This window comes from Canis lupus, chromosome 2, assembly GCF_011100685.1.
Source record: "Canis lupus familiaris isolate Mischka breed German Shepherd chromosome 2, alternate assembly UU_Cfam_GSD_1.0, whole genome shotgun sequence".
NCBI classification, from domain to species: domain Eukaryota; kingdom Metazoa; phylum Chordata; class Mammalia; order Carnivora; family Canidae; genus Canis; species Canis lupus.
In genome coordinates this window covers 4,478,176-4,494,118 of record NC_049223.1, presented here as the reverse complement: position 1 = coordinate 4,494,118, position 15,943 = coordinate 4,478,176, and the positions used below count along the sequence as shown (strand labels likewise).

Sequence of the window (15,943 nt, the reverse complement as noted above, 5' to 3'; positions counted from 1 at the left end):
GCTGTTAGGAGGATTTAATGAGGTATTATACCCAAAACGTGGTCTCTCAGGCAAGGTGATGCCCACAACTCTGGGAAGGGCAATATGAGACCTTCCATGACCTAATAAAAAAGGTATTCCACAGGAGTTAAAGCAAGCTTGGGGGGCAGCCCGGGTGGCTCAGTGGTTTAGCATGGCCTTCAGCCCAGGGCATGATCCTGGAGACCCGGGATCAAGTCCCATGTCGGGCTCCCTGCATGGAGCCTGCTTCTCCCTCTGCCTGTGTCTCTGCCTCTCTCTCTCTCCTCTCTGTGTATTCTCATGAATAAATAAAAATAAAATCTTAAAAAAATTAAAAAAATAAAGCAGGCTTCGGGTACAGATGTAGGAACAAAGGGGAAGGAAAGTCCAGTCTCTTCTTGTAGTATTATTTGAACTCCTTTAATAGTTTAGAATGGTCCTAACTAAAGTCTGCTAGCAGAAAAGACAAACAAAATCCTCGAAGGTTAATTCATCATGAAGGTCTGGGCTAATATATGGTTTCCACGTAAGGTTTTTGAGTGTGAAGGGAAGGGTGTATGGGGCTAAAGCCAGAAGGCCCAGCTGCCAGAACAGCATGCCGGTGGCTTTGGAATAGCAGCTGAGCATATAAGCATATGTAATAAACAAAAAAGGGTTGTAAGTTTGAATTCTAAGTGTGGATCACCATGAGGACTGACGAATGAGGATCAGCAAGGGCATCCTATGAGCAAAAGTCAATCATGACTGGCCTGCAGAACCAGTTTCAACAGCAATGTTGCAGGAACAGAATCAAAGGAAACCACAGAATGATGAGCATGTCCTTTTTTCCATCCAAAAGGCTTATGAAAGAGGACTGTCTCTCTGGTCTTAGGGAAACCCTTAGGTTCTCGGGAAATTCAAGGGGGAAAGTATAGGCGATAACCCACAAGGAAAAGTATAAAGTTTTCTATGAAACTGAACATCTTAGGACACAATAGTTAGTCAAAACAGACGTTGAGGTGGGTAGTTCAGTCAGTTAACCATCTGCCTTTGGTTCAGGTATGGCCTCAAGGATCCAGCCCTGTGTTGGGCTCCCAGCTCAGCAGAGTGTCGGCTTCTCCCTCTCCCTCCACCCCTCCGCCTCACTTGTGCTTGCTCTCATTAATAAATAAGTAAGTAAGTAAATAAATAAATAAATAAATAAATAAATAAAATCTTTTTAAAAAGCACCCAGGTATAACATTATGTGAACCCCATGCAGAAGGGTTATAGTTGGAATGAAACAGATACAGTGAGGATCCCTAAGGATAAAGGTCTCAAGAGTCCTGACATAAAGAACCCTGCACCCATTGCTACTTCTAACTAGTCTAGCCTTTTGCTTGGTTTCTGGGTGATGATAGGCTCTAACTCACTGCCATCCCAAAGTGCTGAATCAAATTATACCTTCTCAGCTGTTACCTAGGAAGTAACACTATTTTACTATATTTTAAACCTCAGTTGAGAAATATCTAGCATGTTTTAAGTTATTTTCATTTTTGAAAAAAGATTTTACTTATTTATTCATGAGAGACACACACATACACACACAGAGAGAGAGAGAGAGAGAGAGAGAGAGGAGGCAGAGACATCAGCAGAGGGAGAACCAGACTCCTCACAGGGAGCCAGACGTGGGACTCGATCCCCAGGCCCCGGGATCATGCCCTGTGCCCACGGCAGACACTCAACCGCTGAGCCGCCCAGGTATCCTAGTAATAACTAGCATTTTAATGTAAACTTACATATTAATACTATTAATAATAGCATATTCTTCTGCAGTCCATCCATATACATCTTAGGAAAACCTTCCTAAAGAGAAGACTGACTATATTTCATGGTTCATCTTTTACAGCATATTTTACAGCAAGCATAAGGGCTATTCTAAAATAACAGAGAGATAACTTCATCCTTAAGAACTCAGAGTATTTAAGCACCTAATCTGATATACTTCATCAGGGTAATATCTCACATGTTGCTACAGAATTGACCACTAACATGTCCAAGTGTTCATTTTTGTAAATTAACCCCACGGCTAAAATGAAGGGACAAAAAGAAGTCTCTGGTTCCACTTGGGTATCATAGTAGAAGTTGCTAATTTAAAACCCTCTGATGAACAAGAAACTATGCCGAGGTCACTGATCTGAATAGGTGAAGGGTTTTTTAAAAAAAATTCCCCATTTTGTGACATCTGGGTGGCTCAGCGGTTGAGTGTCTGCTTTTGGCTCAGGGCGTGATCCTGGAGTTCCGGATCCTGCTTCTCCCTCTGCCAGTGTCTCTGCCTCTCTTTGTGTGTCTCTCATGAATAAATAAATAAAATCATTTTAAAAATCCCCATTTCTTCCTTAAACTGGTACAGTGTACCTCCAAACCACCTGGAGGCCAGGTCGGTATAAAAGCTATCTGTAGGCTTAAAACAGTAATATTCACACTAATGATAAGAAAACAGTCATAGTTGCAGTTAGTGATGTTAAGTTAAACATGTGGTAGGCACTAAATCACATGATTATATATATATAATTATTTACACACAACCACCCTTGAAGGATATATTATTATCCTCCTTTTCATATCAGGATATGTATCTGGTGATGGTAAGTAATGTTTCCAAGGTCACATACCCAGCAAGGAGGCAAGCTAACAATTAAACCTAGTCTTCTGTGAATCTAAAGTCCATCTCTTTTCTCTTTATCACTCACCTATGATTTATCCTCATTAAAGGAAGAGTCTATTCACCTAAGGTTCTCTTTCATCCTTCAATCCATTCCAATTAAAAATGAAAATGATAAAACATACTGGACATGAAAAAGTATAAAAACTGATGAACCCAGAGTATCTGCTAATGGTAACCACTTCGGGATCATCTAACAACATCAGTATTCTTCAACAAAAAGTAATAAAGCAAAGTGTCATCCAAAAAAACAAAACAACTCCTACTTATGCTTATTGTATATCTTTTAAAGTATGAAATAGAATCTTAAAAAATATTAATAAAAGAGTTCAGATATCCAGAATTGTGTCATAAAGTAAACTACAAGTTGGGAGTCCCCATTATAAAACTAATAATATTAATATGAAACCCTTTTAATATAAAATCCGATGGCAAAAAAACTATTGCAAATGACATCAATCAATATTACAAAGAAATATGAATTCTGCTATACACTGTTCATGTTGGCCTGTCAGAAAAATTGCTTTCTACCTAAGAGATGACATCCTGACATTTTTCACTATATGACTATAACTTAATCATCTTAAGATAAAATTTATGACATGAGAAATTGTTACCACTCAAGACAAAATAGTAAGGTTTAAAAAACAAAACAAAAAAATACTCTACCTTTTAACCGTATCCCCTGAAAGTAGACGTGCTCCTTTTCCTACTAAAAATTTCACCATTTGCTCTTTGTTTTCATTTAGAGCAACTAAAACTGGTGTGAGGCCATCCTGTAAAAGTGAAAAGACAACTTATAATTTATAAAATTACATATTTGCATGCTAAATTTTAAAATTTCTATACATTCTGCTAAACTTAAAACATATACTGTAGAAAGTAAAATAAAATTAGCCCCTTCCTTCTCACCACTCTGTGTTTTCACCACCTGCTTCTTCTTTTTAAAAGACTGCTTTCTCAGGGAGCCTGGGTGGCTCAGTTGGTCAAGCATCTGCCTTCAGCTCATCAGCTCAGGTCATGATCCCAGGGTCTCAGGATGGAGCCCTACCTTGGGCTCCCTCTGCAGCAAGGAGTCAGCTTCTCCCTCTCCCTCTGCCCCTCCCCTCGTGCTCTCTCTCCTGCTTGTTTGCTCTCTGTCTCTCTCAAAAACATAAAATCCTTTTAAAAAGTAAAATTAAAAAAAAATAGACCTCCACTACCTCTTCATAGATTACCTGAAGTCATTCTACAAACTCGCTTCAAACATTGCCTGGCTCCAAGAATCTTTGCTTCTCTCACATAATATACCATGGTACACTCTATTCCACACCATCTAAACCAAGAGCTTCTCAAAGGCAGGGGTGATTTTTTTAATCTCTGTATCTCCACTCTCTAAAACATAGTAGTGAATATTTAAAATATTGTTATTGATTTTAATGGATATCTCTGGAATAGTGTTTTTTCAATTATATTCCAAAGAATACATAATTTGCAAGAAGGAAGACACTGTGCCCCAAAAGAAAGATTCAATGATCATCTATGTTTGTGAAATACTCAAAACTGCACTATACATGTAGCACAAATGAACTCCATTTACATTTGCTTATCCCCATTTGACAATTCCTTTTTTTTTTTTTTTGTAGCAAACATTAATACTTGAGAAATAAGAGTTCTCAGGGATATAGCTTTAAGAACTTTCCAATAAAGGCGAGGGTTTTCTCCAGGTTGTACAAACTTGCTTGATTCTCTTCTATCAATGGTATGGGATCCCAGATGTCAACACAAAACACTGAGTCACTAAGGAGTCACTAAGGAGATGGACTCTGAATGAAAAGAGCTAGGTTTCAGGGTAGCTGGGTTGCGTAGCCAGTTGAGTGACCCTTGGTTTTGTCTCAGGGTGGTGGGATCCAGCCCCACCTTGGATTCTGGGCTCCCCTGGCACTCAGCACCAAGTCTGTTTAAGATACTCTCTCCCTCTTCCCCTCACCCAATCCCCCAAGACTATGCATGTACAAGCTGTCTCTCTAAAATACGTAAATAAAGCTTAGTAGAAATCAAAAATAGAAAAAGAATAAATAAATAAATAAAAGAATAAGCTTCAACTGAACATTGAATGCTTATACTAAGTAGTTCGTGGTTGGGAAACCTGAGTGGCTTAGAGGTTGAGCTCCTGCCCTCAGCCCAGGGTGTGTTCCTGGAGTCCCAGGTTCAAGTCCCACATCTGGCTCCCGGCATGGAGCTTGCTTCTCTCTCTGCCTGTGTCTCTGCCTCTCTCTCAGTGTCTTTCATGAATAAATCAATAAAATATTTTTTAAAAAAATAAATAGTCCTTGGTCAAGGAGGGCACAAATGATGAGATGAGCGCTGGGTGTTATACTTTATTGTGGCAAACTGAATTAAAATAAAATTTATACATAAATAAATAAATACATAAATAAATAAATATCCTTGGACTTACTCCTATTATACAATGATAAAGCTTTATCTTAACTGTTAGAAAGCTCAGTATGAGATTTTTCTCATTTTTACCTTTTTGATTAAATTCAATTAATAACATATAGTGTATTATTAGTTTCAGAGGTAAAAGGTTGTGATTCAGCAGTCTTATGTAACACCCAGTGCTCATTCTATCATGTGCCCTCTGTAATGTCCATCACCCAGTTACCCCAAACACCCATACCAACCACTCCAAGGACACTCAGGTTGGTTCTTATGATTAAGAGTCTCTTATGGTGTGTCTCCCTCACTCTGTCTTGTTTTACTTTTTCTTCTCTTCCCCTCTGATACTCTGTTTTGTTTCTAACATCTACATAATGAATATGACCATATGATAACTGTATTCCTCTGACTGACATAGGATATTATGCTACGTGAAATAAGTATGAGATTTGGTTTCAATTATATTAATTCTGGGACCCGTAAGGCATATCCACTTCTAAAAATCCTCTTAGTATTCCAGTTTCTACTGTGATTACTATTTATAATTATTTTGTATTTTAGGCAAAGTGTAAATCAGAAATAAAAATATAACAGCTTATCAATAAAATAGGAATACTGGAGGAGCACTGTTGTTTTTATAGATTGGTAAAATGAATTTAAAATGAAAAATCTTAATAACAAAAAAATTCTAATACTGGCTTACATAGATTATTTTTAGCACAATCAATACTAAATAATTTAATATTCTCTGCAATATGCATAATATATCCAAATAAAATGGATTAACCTCATATGACTGCAGATATTCCAAAAGGAACACGAATACAGTACATTTAAAGAAAAAATGGTTTTCAAAAAAAAAAAAACAACTTTTAAATTTTAACTTGGAAAATTCATCCTGAGGTTACCGGGTGACTCAGTGGTTTAGCATGGTGACCCGGGATCCTGGGATCGAGCCCACATCAGGGTCCCCATAGAGAACCTGCTTCCCCCTGTGCCTAGCTCTCTGCCTCTCTCTGTGTGTCTCTCATCAATTACTGAATAAAGTAATGAAAAAAAAAAGGAGACAAAGAAACAGAAAATTCAATCCCAATCCTAAGAAATTAACATAAATACAAAATATATATTATAAATTAATATGGAGTGTCTTGAAATCTTGAAATCTTTGTCAACATATACCATAAAACAGTAATTGTAAACTCAATGGTTATGGAGGCAAAGCAGGTGACACGAGTCAGTGAAGAACCTAGGCGGGGACACGAGCAAACTGGAGACACACGCCTCCTATAAAGGGACAGCCTCTGCACAGCATACCAAACAGCAGCATGGGCTCAAGGGTACCAGAAGTGATCTGTAAGAAAAGCTCAAAATCCAGAGTTCTACATGCGTGCCATAATTTTAAATGTTAGCTCAACTGACAGTGGAAACTAAATACATCCGGGGGCCACATTTAGTCTATAGCCTACTTGTGTTTTTCTATTTGCTGTGACTGTTTCCAATGGCCGTGCATAAAACAAATACTTGGACATCAAAACCTTTCCTAAAGCATCAGGATCATGTTTTACCAACAAATTAGGCCCCACCTTCTAAGGAAAATTGCTGTGAAGACTCATTAACACCTACTGTCAGAATTTTCCAATGCTTGTTTCAACTACAATCTATTTGTATTACTTTCCCTTCACATTGCTAACCGAACAGACAGGAGTTCAGAGAATGCTGAAGCAAAGTTATTAAAACAATTACCATCTGTATTGTCACTAACTACATGCTGAATGTTTAACACAGTAGTGATTAAACACTATGCCAGGGCCCTATGAATTTGAAAGACATCCTAAGATAGTCTATCGCACAGCTTCAACTAAAAAAGAAGGTTCACGGATTTCTACTGCTGCAATTGGGAAAACCCTGCTTGTAATAATCAGAATGGTAGCAAAACACGTAAAATCTTTAAAGGGTCAGACTCTACTTATTAAAAGACTACTCATAAAGACTTCCCATCTGGGTGCCGGTGAATGACTGACAGTTGGAAGAAAAGGTAATTATTTTTCAAGCCAACGAGATGACCAATAATTTTCATCTGTAATTCTCAAAGAGATACAGACAGATGAAGGCTAATGTTGGAGAGAGTGGAAGGAAGTAGCCAGTATCCCAACTTCAGAGATTTAATATTTTTTACATCTCTAAATTTGTATATGTATACCTACCCATTCAGTAGTTCTTAGCCAAGAGTTGTATCAGAAACTCAAAACCCTATTTCCAAATTTCTGCGTACACACGTTATTGGATTCACTCCGTCGAAATCTTCACGGGACAGTTTTGGCTTGTAAATTCTTTTTAAAGTTCCCTAGTTGACTGTGATTCACCAGCACAAGTCTAGCTGAGAACTAGTACAGTACACAACCATGCCAGTCTCCTCTTTCACCTATGTGGCCAATTCTCCCATCACTTGAGGATTCAGCCAAAAACAGAAATGAGTCACTTATCAAACCTGCCATTCAATTTCCATGGCTAGAGGTAGAACAAGGTCTAGTAAACTCAAAATGCAACTTGATTCCATTATTTACACACTCCTTATAGTCCTTCCATCAAGACATTCTAGATTTGCAAGCAGAGTTTAGACTCGTATCTAAGTGGCTATAGCTGCAAAATACTATACTGTGTTCTTTCCTCTGCTTGTCCACTTTTTTTTTAAAGATTTTATTGATTATTCATGAGAGATGAGAGAGAGAGAGAGAGAGAGACAGGCAGAGACACAGGCAGAGGGAGAAAGGCTCCTCCATTCAAGGAGTGCCATGTGGGACTCGATTCGGGAGACCACGGGATCATGCCCTGAGCCGAAGGCATATGCTCAATCACTGAGTCACACAGGCGTCCCTTTTCGTGCCCATTCAACCACCAGTTTACTGCCAATCTGATGTCCTTAGAGTCCTCCTAGAATTGATCTCTATATAAATTTACAACACACTCACTGGTTCGTGAGTAAGAATTACTATCCCTGAAAATTGAAGACTCCTTACCTAAACATAAACACTGAAGAAAAACAAACACAATCCAAAAACCTTGTCTTGATATTTCCCCTCACTTGCCAAATGTCTAAATCACTCTGCATGTTCCTGACTGCTTTCTCCTTTGCCCCTCTTTTGTCCCTCTTAAGTCAAGGCTGATAAAAGACAAGCTCTGACCGTGTTAATCAATCACTTTTTGATCAAATAGGAACTTCTCAACAGCAGCAAGATTTGATATTGTAAAATACACTTGTTTTGTGTTTTAAGACAAAGCCTATTTCCAAGGCAAATTTTGCTTTCCTCTGTTGTTTGACACTAAATAAGAAAACAAACTGGGTGAGAAAACATTTTTGAAAATAAAGTTTCAGAACACATTCTGTGTTCTCAAAAATATTTGCCATAAATACATAAAAGAAACCTGTATTCTCTAATGCTTCTTTAGAGGTATCATTATTTAGGGGCAACTGAGTGGCTCAGTCCGTTGAGCATCTGACTCTTGGTCTTAACTCAGGTGATGATCAGAGTTATAAGATCCAGCGCTGCGCCAGGCTCAGCACAAAGTCTACTTCAGATTCTTACTCTCTTTCTTTTCCTCTGCCCCCCCCCACAACATCCCCTGCTTGTAGATGCTCGCTCACTTCCTCAAAAATAAATAAAATCTCACGGCTGAGTAATACTCCATTGCGGACATATACCACAGATTACTCAACAATTAGAAACAAAAATACCCACCATCTGCTTCAACATGGATGCAACTGGAGGGTATTATGCTGAGTGAAGTAAGGCAATCGGAGAAGGACAAACATTATATGGTCTCATTCATATGGGGAATAGAAAAGAGTGAAAGGGAATAAAGGGGAAAGCAGAGAAAATGAGTGGGAAATATCAGTGAGGGGGACAGAACATGAGAGTCTCCTGGGAACCAAACAAGGGATGGTGGAAAGGGAGGTGGGTGGGGGGTTGGGGTGACTGGGTGACGGGCACCAAGGGGGGGGCACTTGACGGGATGAGCACTGGGTGCTGTGCTCTTTGTTGGCAAACTGAACTCCAACTAAAAAATTTTGAAAAAAAAAACTAAAAGATAAAATAAGTACATAAACCCCAGAGTGAGGTGAAAAAATAAATAAATAAAAAGCTTAATTAAAAAAGGAAGGCAGGAAGGAAGAAGTATTATGGTAAGCCTGGGGGGCTCAGTGGGTCAAGCATCTCTCTCTGGTTATGGTCACGATCCCACTCCTGACATCAAGCCCCGTGCATCAGGCTACCTGGCTCAGTGGGAAGGCCTTTTCTTTCCCTACCTCTGCCTTTCCTCCCTACTCTTGTTTGCTCTCTCTCATATAAATACAATCTTCAAAAATAAAAAGTGTTGTTATTTAAAGCAAAAGCTTAGACAGTTATTTCAAAATATTTTCATCCAGGAAATGTTTGAGCTTCCAAATATGAAAAATCGACCCTATCTATGGCACACAACAGTGTTTCTGCAAGGGCAGCGACTGAAGGTAATGCATGTCAAAGAAAACACAGGGAGACTGGCAAGTGTGGTCATCACCAGCTCCCCATGCACACCACCTACCACCCCACTGAGGAAATACATAGGCTGAGCAGGAGCTACTCTCCGAATGGGAGGCCTCACCGTGGTACATGGCTGGCAGAGTGGCTACCAGCACAAGCAGATACCACCTGTAGGATGTCATGACCTGATCCCCTGCTCTCATCTTCTGAACCTTAGGGCCTAGAGTGCCCAAGGCCTATTACAACCTGCTGCTTTCTCCTCCCATTTACATTCACCCAAGCTACTCCTCTGGGTCACGGTCTCCTACTCATCCCCAGAAGCATCCATTTCCTAAGCCCCTGCACACCTTTCGGCCTCCATCATCACCACACTCCCCTCTAGGCCTTCAATCCTTTGTGGGCTCTGAGGGCACCATCTACTCCCAGGCACAAAGGGGAAGATTTTCTTTCTGGGGTGGAAGGGTGGCTAGCAGACAGAATGTGGTCTTTCTATATGCATTACTTTTCTTTTTCACTCACTCTGCTTTGGTTTTGGAGTTGTTTCCATGATGACAGGACCTACTGTATAAAATTCAGTGTCGATGTCTTCATATATATGTACCTATGTACATATATATGTACAATATATATAAACCTTTTGCAGCTATCTATAAATAAATAAATAATAAGTATATATATATATATATATATGTCAAGTACGTTGTAAAAAAAAAAGTTGACTTGTACCGTGTTTTTGGCCTCTATATTTGCGTTTTGTAAAAGCAGCTTCTCTGCTATTGAGACAATCCCTTCGTGGGCTGCATAATGGAGAGCTGTGTTGCCCTTGTTGTCTTTCACTTTAGGATCAGCACCGTGTTCCAGGAGAAGAGTTACACATGCCTCTTCTTGGCATTGTATAGCCTGTGAGCATTACAACAAGAAACAGAATGTAAATTCTGGGAATTGAAAGGAAACATGCCACAAGTTTCACCAATGAGTTATGTTTAAATGCAACAAATGTTCATTCCAAGGACTTCAATCCAATCCACCTCAGGCAGACATAGCTGTGACCACCCACCTTCACGAGAGCTGTCCTGTCTTCGCCATCACAGAGGTTAAGCTGGCAGTGCCGATCTACCAGGAGCTTCACCATATCTTCACGGCCAATGGCACAGGCCAAGTGGAGAGCAGTTCTGTGAGTGTGAAAGGACTTGTCAAGAAATTACAGTGTACCTTTTCAAAAATTGCAAATCAATTCATAGAATTGTAAATGTTAAACACTACATTATTCTCATGACTCCAAAACAAAGAATTAGTTTACTTTAGAAGAAAGTACAATATTTTTTAGTGATTTTTCACCGCTCTATTAAAGAGCAGCCTATCTGATTAGGAAGAGCATGACCTCAAGAGGCAGCTCAACCTGGGTTTGATTCCCACTTTAACTCTGTCGCTTCACAGTGACCACTTAGCCTTATCGCAATTTCCTTATCCACAAAATGGGCATAAAATGGGCATAAAAATAGTTATCTCAGGTCACCTGTCTGGCTCACTCTGAAGAGCATGTCACTCGATCTCGGGAGCCAGGGGTTCGAGACCCCTGTTGGTTATAGAGGTCACAAAACAATAGTAATAATAAATAAATAAAAGGTACTTATCTCACAGGACCTCTTGTCGTGATCCTTAAATGAGGATCCATGCAAAGTGTTTAGATACTAGTTCCTACCACAAATATTATTAAAGCTATTACTACAACTTACAAAGACTCACTACAATTAGGTAAAATGATCCAATTATGCCTACTTTGCAGCTACGTTTAAGGATGAGCAAGAATACTCTATTTCAATGATTCCAAGATGCTCATTTTGTCACCTTTTAATATCTCTGACATCGGAATCCAATTTCTAATTCAAAATGTCTTAAAACTATAACTGGCATGATTTCTAAAAATTTCTTCTTGGTACATAAATAGTGGGGCATCATACAATCTACAGTGTGCCTTAAGTGAAAGAATGACATATACAACAGGTCTGTTGCACTTCTAGTCCTATGCTTGGAATTACATTGTTCAAGAACTAAAATAATTTTCAGTAGGTGAAAGCACATGACGGGTAAAAGAGACCACAATAGCAAAAGAATATTTTTAAGTAATTCTTAGTTTGCTTTTCAAGGAAGTTTGAGCCAAAGGAAACTCGGATTTCAAAGAAACAGGCACAGCTCATTTTATCTTTTTTGGAGGGGGGGATGTGGGGAAGCTCATTTTATTAAGCATTTCAATTAATAGAAAAATGTTTAGAATCACAGAAATCAAGTATTTCCAAGTACCAATATTAGTATTTAGTATTATTGCAATGTCAAAAGGGCAGGTAAAGGTAATCTTTTACAATTTCTGATCTTCAGAAATGTTTTCCTTTGACAGGAAGTTCCAAGGAAAAGCTTCAGGTGAGATTAAGTCCTAATACTTCCATTTAAAATTTCTCACCTTAGGGGCACCCGGGTGGCTCAGTTGATTGAGTGTCCAACTTTTGGTTTTGGCTCAGGATGATCTCAAGGTCGTAAGACGGAACCCCACATTAGGCTCCATGCTCAGGGTGGAGTTTGCTTGGGTTCCTCTCTCTCCCCCTGTCCCTCCCCTTTCCCATGACCCTCTCTCTCCCTTTAAAATAAATACGTCTTTTAACTTTTACAAAATAAAATAAAATCTCTCATCTTAGGAGTGCCTGGCTGGCTCAGTCAGTAGAGCATGTGTCCTAAAACGTCAAGCCCCCACCCCACGTTGGGTGGAGAGATTACACTTAACAATGAAAGCTTTAAAACCGGATCCCTGGGTGGCACAGCGGTTGGGCGCCTGCCTCTGGCCCAGGGCGCGATCCCGGAGACCCGGGATCGAGTCCCACATCGGGCTCCCGGTGCATGGAGCCTGCTTCTCCCTCTGCCTGTGTCTCTGCCTCTCTCTCTCTCTGTGACTATCATAAATAAATAAATAACTAAAAAGAAAAGAAAGCTTTGAAACCTAAATACATAAAATTTCTCATCTCGTTCATACTGGGCAACATGAAATCTTTTTAAGATTGAAAAGATCCTGAGTAGACTATGTCTGCTACGTAACCCGTGTTCAGGTTCTGTTTGAGAAATAAATGGACTGAAGAATAATACATTTGGAGAGTTCAATAGTTTTTAAAGATTTATCTATTTCTTTGAGAGAGAATACATGACTGCGGTGAAGGGCAGAGGGAGAGGGAAACAATCTCAAGCAGCCTCCCCACTGAACATTGAGCCTGACGGGGGGCTCAACCCCACAATCCTAAGAGCATGACCAGAGCCAATATCAAGAGTCTGATGCTCAACAAACAGCCACCAAGGCACCAGTTATATTTGCTACTTTTTTTCAGAAGAGGGAAACAACAAAAGTTCTATAAGCTATCACGGTATCATTTGTATTTTTTATTTTCATGAGGATTTAACTAAAATAAAATTTTATTGTTATTTACTTATTGCTTGTTATAAAGCTGCACATAACAAAATCATATGTATATATTTAACGTATGCATAATAAAATCTACAATACAGATAAAAATATTCCCCTGAGTTCTGAAGAGGCTAAAGGTTGTCAGAAAATACCTCCTCGCCCATCAATTTTTCTTTTTTAATAGAAAGAGGGGCACCTGGGTAACTCAGTCAGTTAGGCATCTGCCTTTGGCTCAAGTCATGAACCTCGGGTCCTGGGATCGAGTCCTACATCATCAGGCTCCCTGCTCCACGGGGTTTCTGCTTGTCCCCCTGCCCCTCCCTGCTGCTCATGTGCCTGATTTCTCCCTCTCAAATGAATCAATGAAACCTCTTAAAAGTAAATAAATAGAAATTCTTTTTGCCTACACAAGATTCATATTCTTGCTGTTCTCCTGGATTACTTCATTGATAATAAACCTTTGTTGGAATTTTTATATACCTTTTCCTGTAGAAATCAGACTTTTTTTTTAAGAAACAAGAAAAATTTCACTTACAATCCAAATGTTTCAAGATAACTAATTTTATATTTTTCACATCTTTTTGGCCAACACAAAACCATTGTCTGCTTATGTGTTTGTATCATCAAACCATTTTTCCCCTCATTTAATGATCCACTAAAGTACAGCTTTGCATGTTAATGTGTATCAATTATCTCTGCCACATTCAGTGGTCACATAGTAGTCCAGCCTATGGATACACTGCCACTTACTTATAAAGGCCATTAAATGAGTTCTTAATATACCGCTATTGTAAATAGTGCTGAGAAAAGCATATAGTATATTGTTTATCTTTAATTATTTACTAAAGATATTTTAAATTAATAAAATTCATGGGTAAAAGGAATACATATTTTTCAATTGGGACTTAACCACCGAACTATCTGAAAAGTCAAAAACAACTTTAACCAGGAGTATGAGTACCATCATTCCTTATCTTCACAAAGCCTGCAGATGGAAAATGGGATTTTACTCCTTTTTTATTTTAGATTTTTTTTTTTGACACAGAGAGAGCACCAGCAGAGGGGAGGGGCTGAAGGAGAAGCAGATTCCCCACTGAGCAGGGAGCCTCACCAGGGGCTGAATCCCAGGACCCAGAGATCATGACCCTGAGAGGAAGTCAGAAGCAGCCAACTGACTGGGCCACCCAGACCCGACCCCCTATTTCATTCCTTTAATACCTTCCCTGTAAAACATATTCTTTTGTATCTGATACACATATGTTGTAAATATTTTGCAAGGACATTCTCTTTATTTTATTAATATTATTTTCTGATATACAGAGAGTTTTAATTTTTATGTGGCTGAATCAACCTCCAGAACTCTTGCTTTTATTTTTTATTATTATTTTTTAAGATTTTCTTTATTTGTGAGAGACACAGGGGGAGAGGGAGGCAGAGCACAGGCAGAGGGAGAAGCAGGTTCCATGTAGGGAGCCCACGTGGGACTCGATCCTAGGTCTCCAGAATCAGGCCCTGGGCTGAAGGCAGCGCTATAACCGCTGAGCCACCTGGGCTGCCCGAACTCTTGCTTTTAAAGTCATTCTTAAGAATGGTCTTGGTCAACATAAAAAATGGGCATAGAAGCGTTCATGTTTTCTTCTCTTGTACTGTATTTTGCATATTTAACATTTTTAATCTGTATTCCATCTGGAACTTATTTTTATGAGATTAAATTCTAGCTAGTTTTCTCCAAATAGCAGATATGTCATCAACATTATGAATGATTCACCTTTTCCTACTAATATGAAATGTCACCAGCATCAAGTTACAAAGTCTTAACATATACTTAGGTGTTTGGCATTTTCTTCTATCTGTTCCATTCATTTATCTGTCTTTTCAGCTGTTAGTCAACGAAAAATTTGAAGAAATTTAAGGTACATTTTAATAACTGGAAGGTATTCTATAAAATTTTTTTTAAGTTTTCATTTTAGTTCCAGTTTGTTAACATACAACATAGTTGTATTAAGTTCAGGTGTACAGGGCAGCCCCAGTGGCGCAGCGGTTTAGCGCCGCCTGCAGCCCGGGGCGTGATCCTGGAGACCCTGGATCCAGTCCCATGTCAGGCTCTCTGTATGATGCCTGCTTCTTCTCTCCCTCTCCCTCTGCCTGTGTCTCTGCCTCTCTCTCTCTGTCTCTATGAATAAATAAATAAAATCTTACAAAAAAAAAGTTCAGGTGTACAATATAGTGATTGCAAAATTTTTCTTAATTTTATCACAATGAAAAGAACAGAGACCGCACGTATAATAAGCTCAGAATTTCTAAAACCATAACGTTTCTATTGCGTCATGGAATACTGATAAACACGGGAAGAGTACACATTTTCAGAAAAATGAGACTTCCTATTCACAGTCAGAACCATCTACCCATTTCCAAATCTCCTTCCAAGGTCCCTCAGTAAATAATATAGGTACAAACTGTACACAGATAGAGTCAGATACTGCCCTGTATCCAAAGTAATTCTGGGAATTACTTCTCTCAGCATGCACTCTTTAATAACATTGGTATAGGATGTCCATTAAAAACAAACTACTACATATACGTATTTCATTTCTTTTTTTTAAGATTTTAGTTATTCTGAGACACAGACAGAGAGGCAGAGACATAGGCAGAGACACAGGCTCCGTGTCAGGAACCCGACTGGGGTTCCCAGGACCCAGGATCACAACCTGAAACAAAGGCAGATGCTCACCCACTCAGCCACCCAGGCGTCCCCTTAATTTCCTTTCTACTACTGTTGAAAATCCGTTAAATCACATCAAAACTGTCTGTAAAGCGCTCCCTACGGAGAATTACAAGGGGTCCAAAGGCAGCTGAAGACGTATGTTGCTCAGTGGG

The 15,943-nt window shown here is 39.2% G+C and overlaps 1 protein-coding gene across 1 annotated transcript in view; it reads right to left on the bottom strand.

Moving 5' to 3' along the window:
- LOC119875638 (ankyrin repeat domain-containing protein 26-like) overlaps positions 1–12,263 on the bottom strand; it is a 35,803-nt gene extending 23,540 nt beyond the window's left edge. The window contains exons 1-4 of the mRNA XM_038532056.1: positions 12,080–12,263; positions 10,679–10,793; positions 10,348–10,521; positions 3,353–3,459 (exon numbers count right to left, since the gene is read on the bottom strand). Of these exons, the coding sequence (XP_038387984.1) occupies positions 3,353–3,459; positions 10,348–10,521; positions 10,679–10,753 (356 nt within the window). The 5' untranslated portion in view covers positions 10,754–10,793; positions 12,080–12,263. The remainder of the gene's footprint in view (positions 1–3,352; positions 3,460–10,347; positions 10,522–10,678; positions 10,794–12,079) is intronic.
- Positions 12,264–15,943: the final 3,680 nt, after the last annotated feature.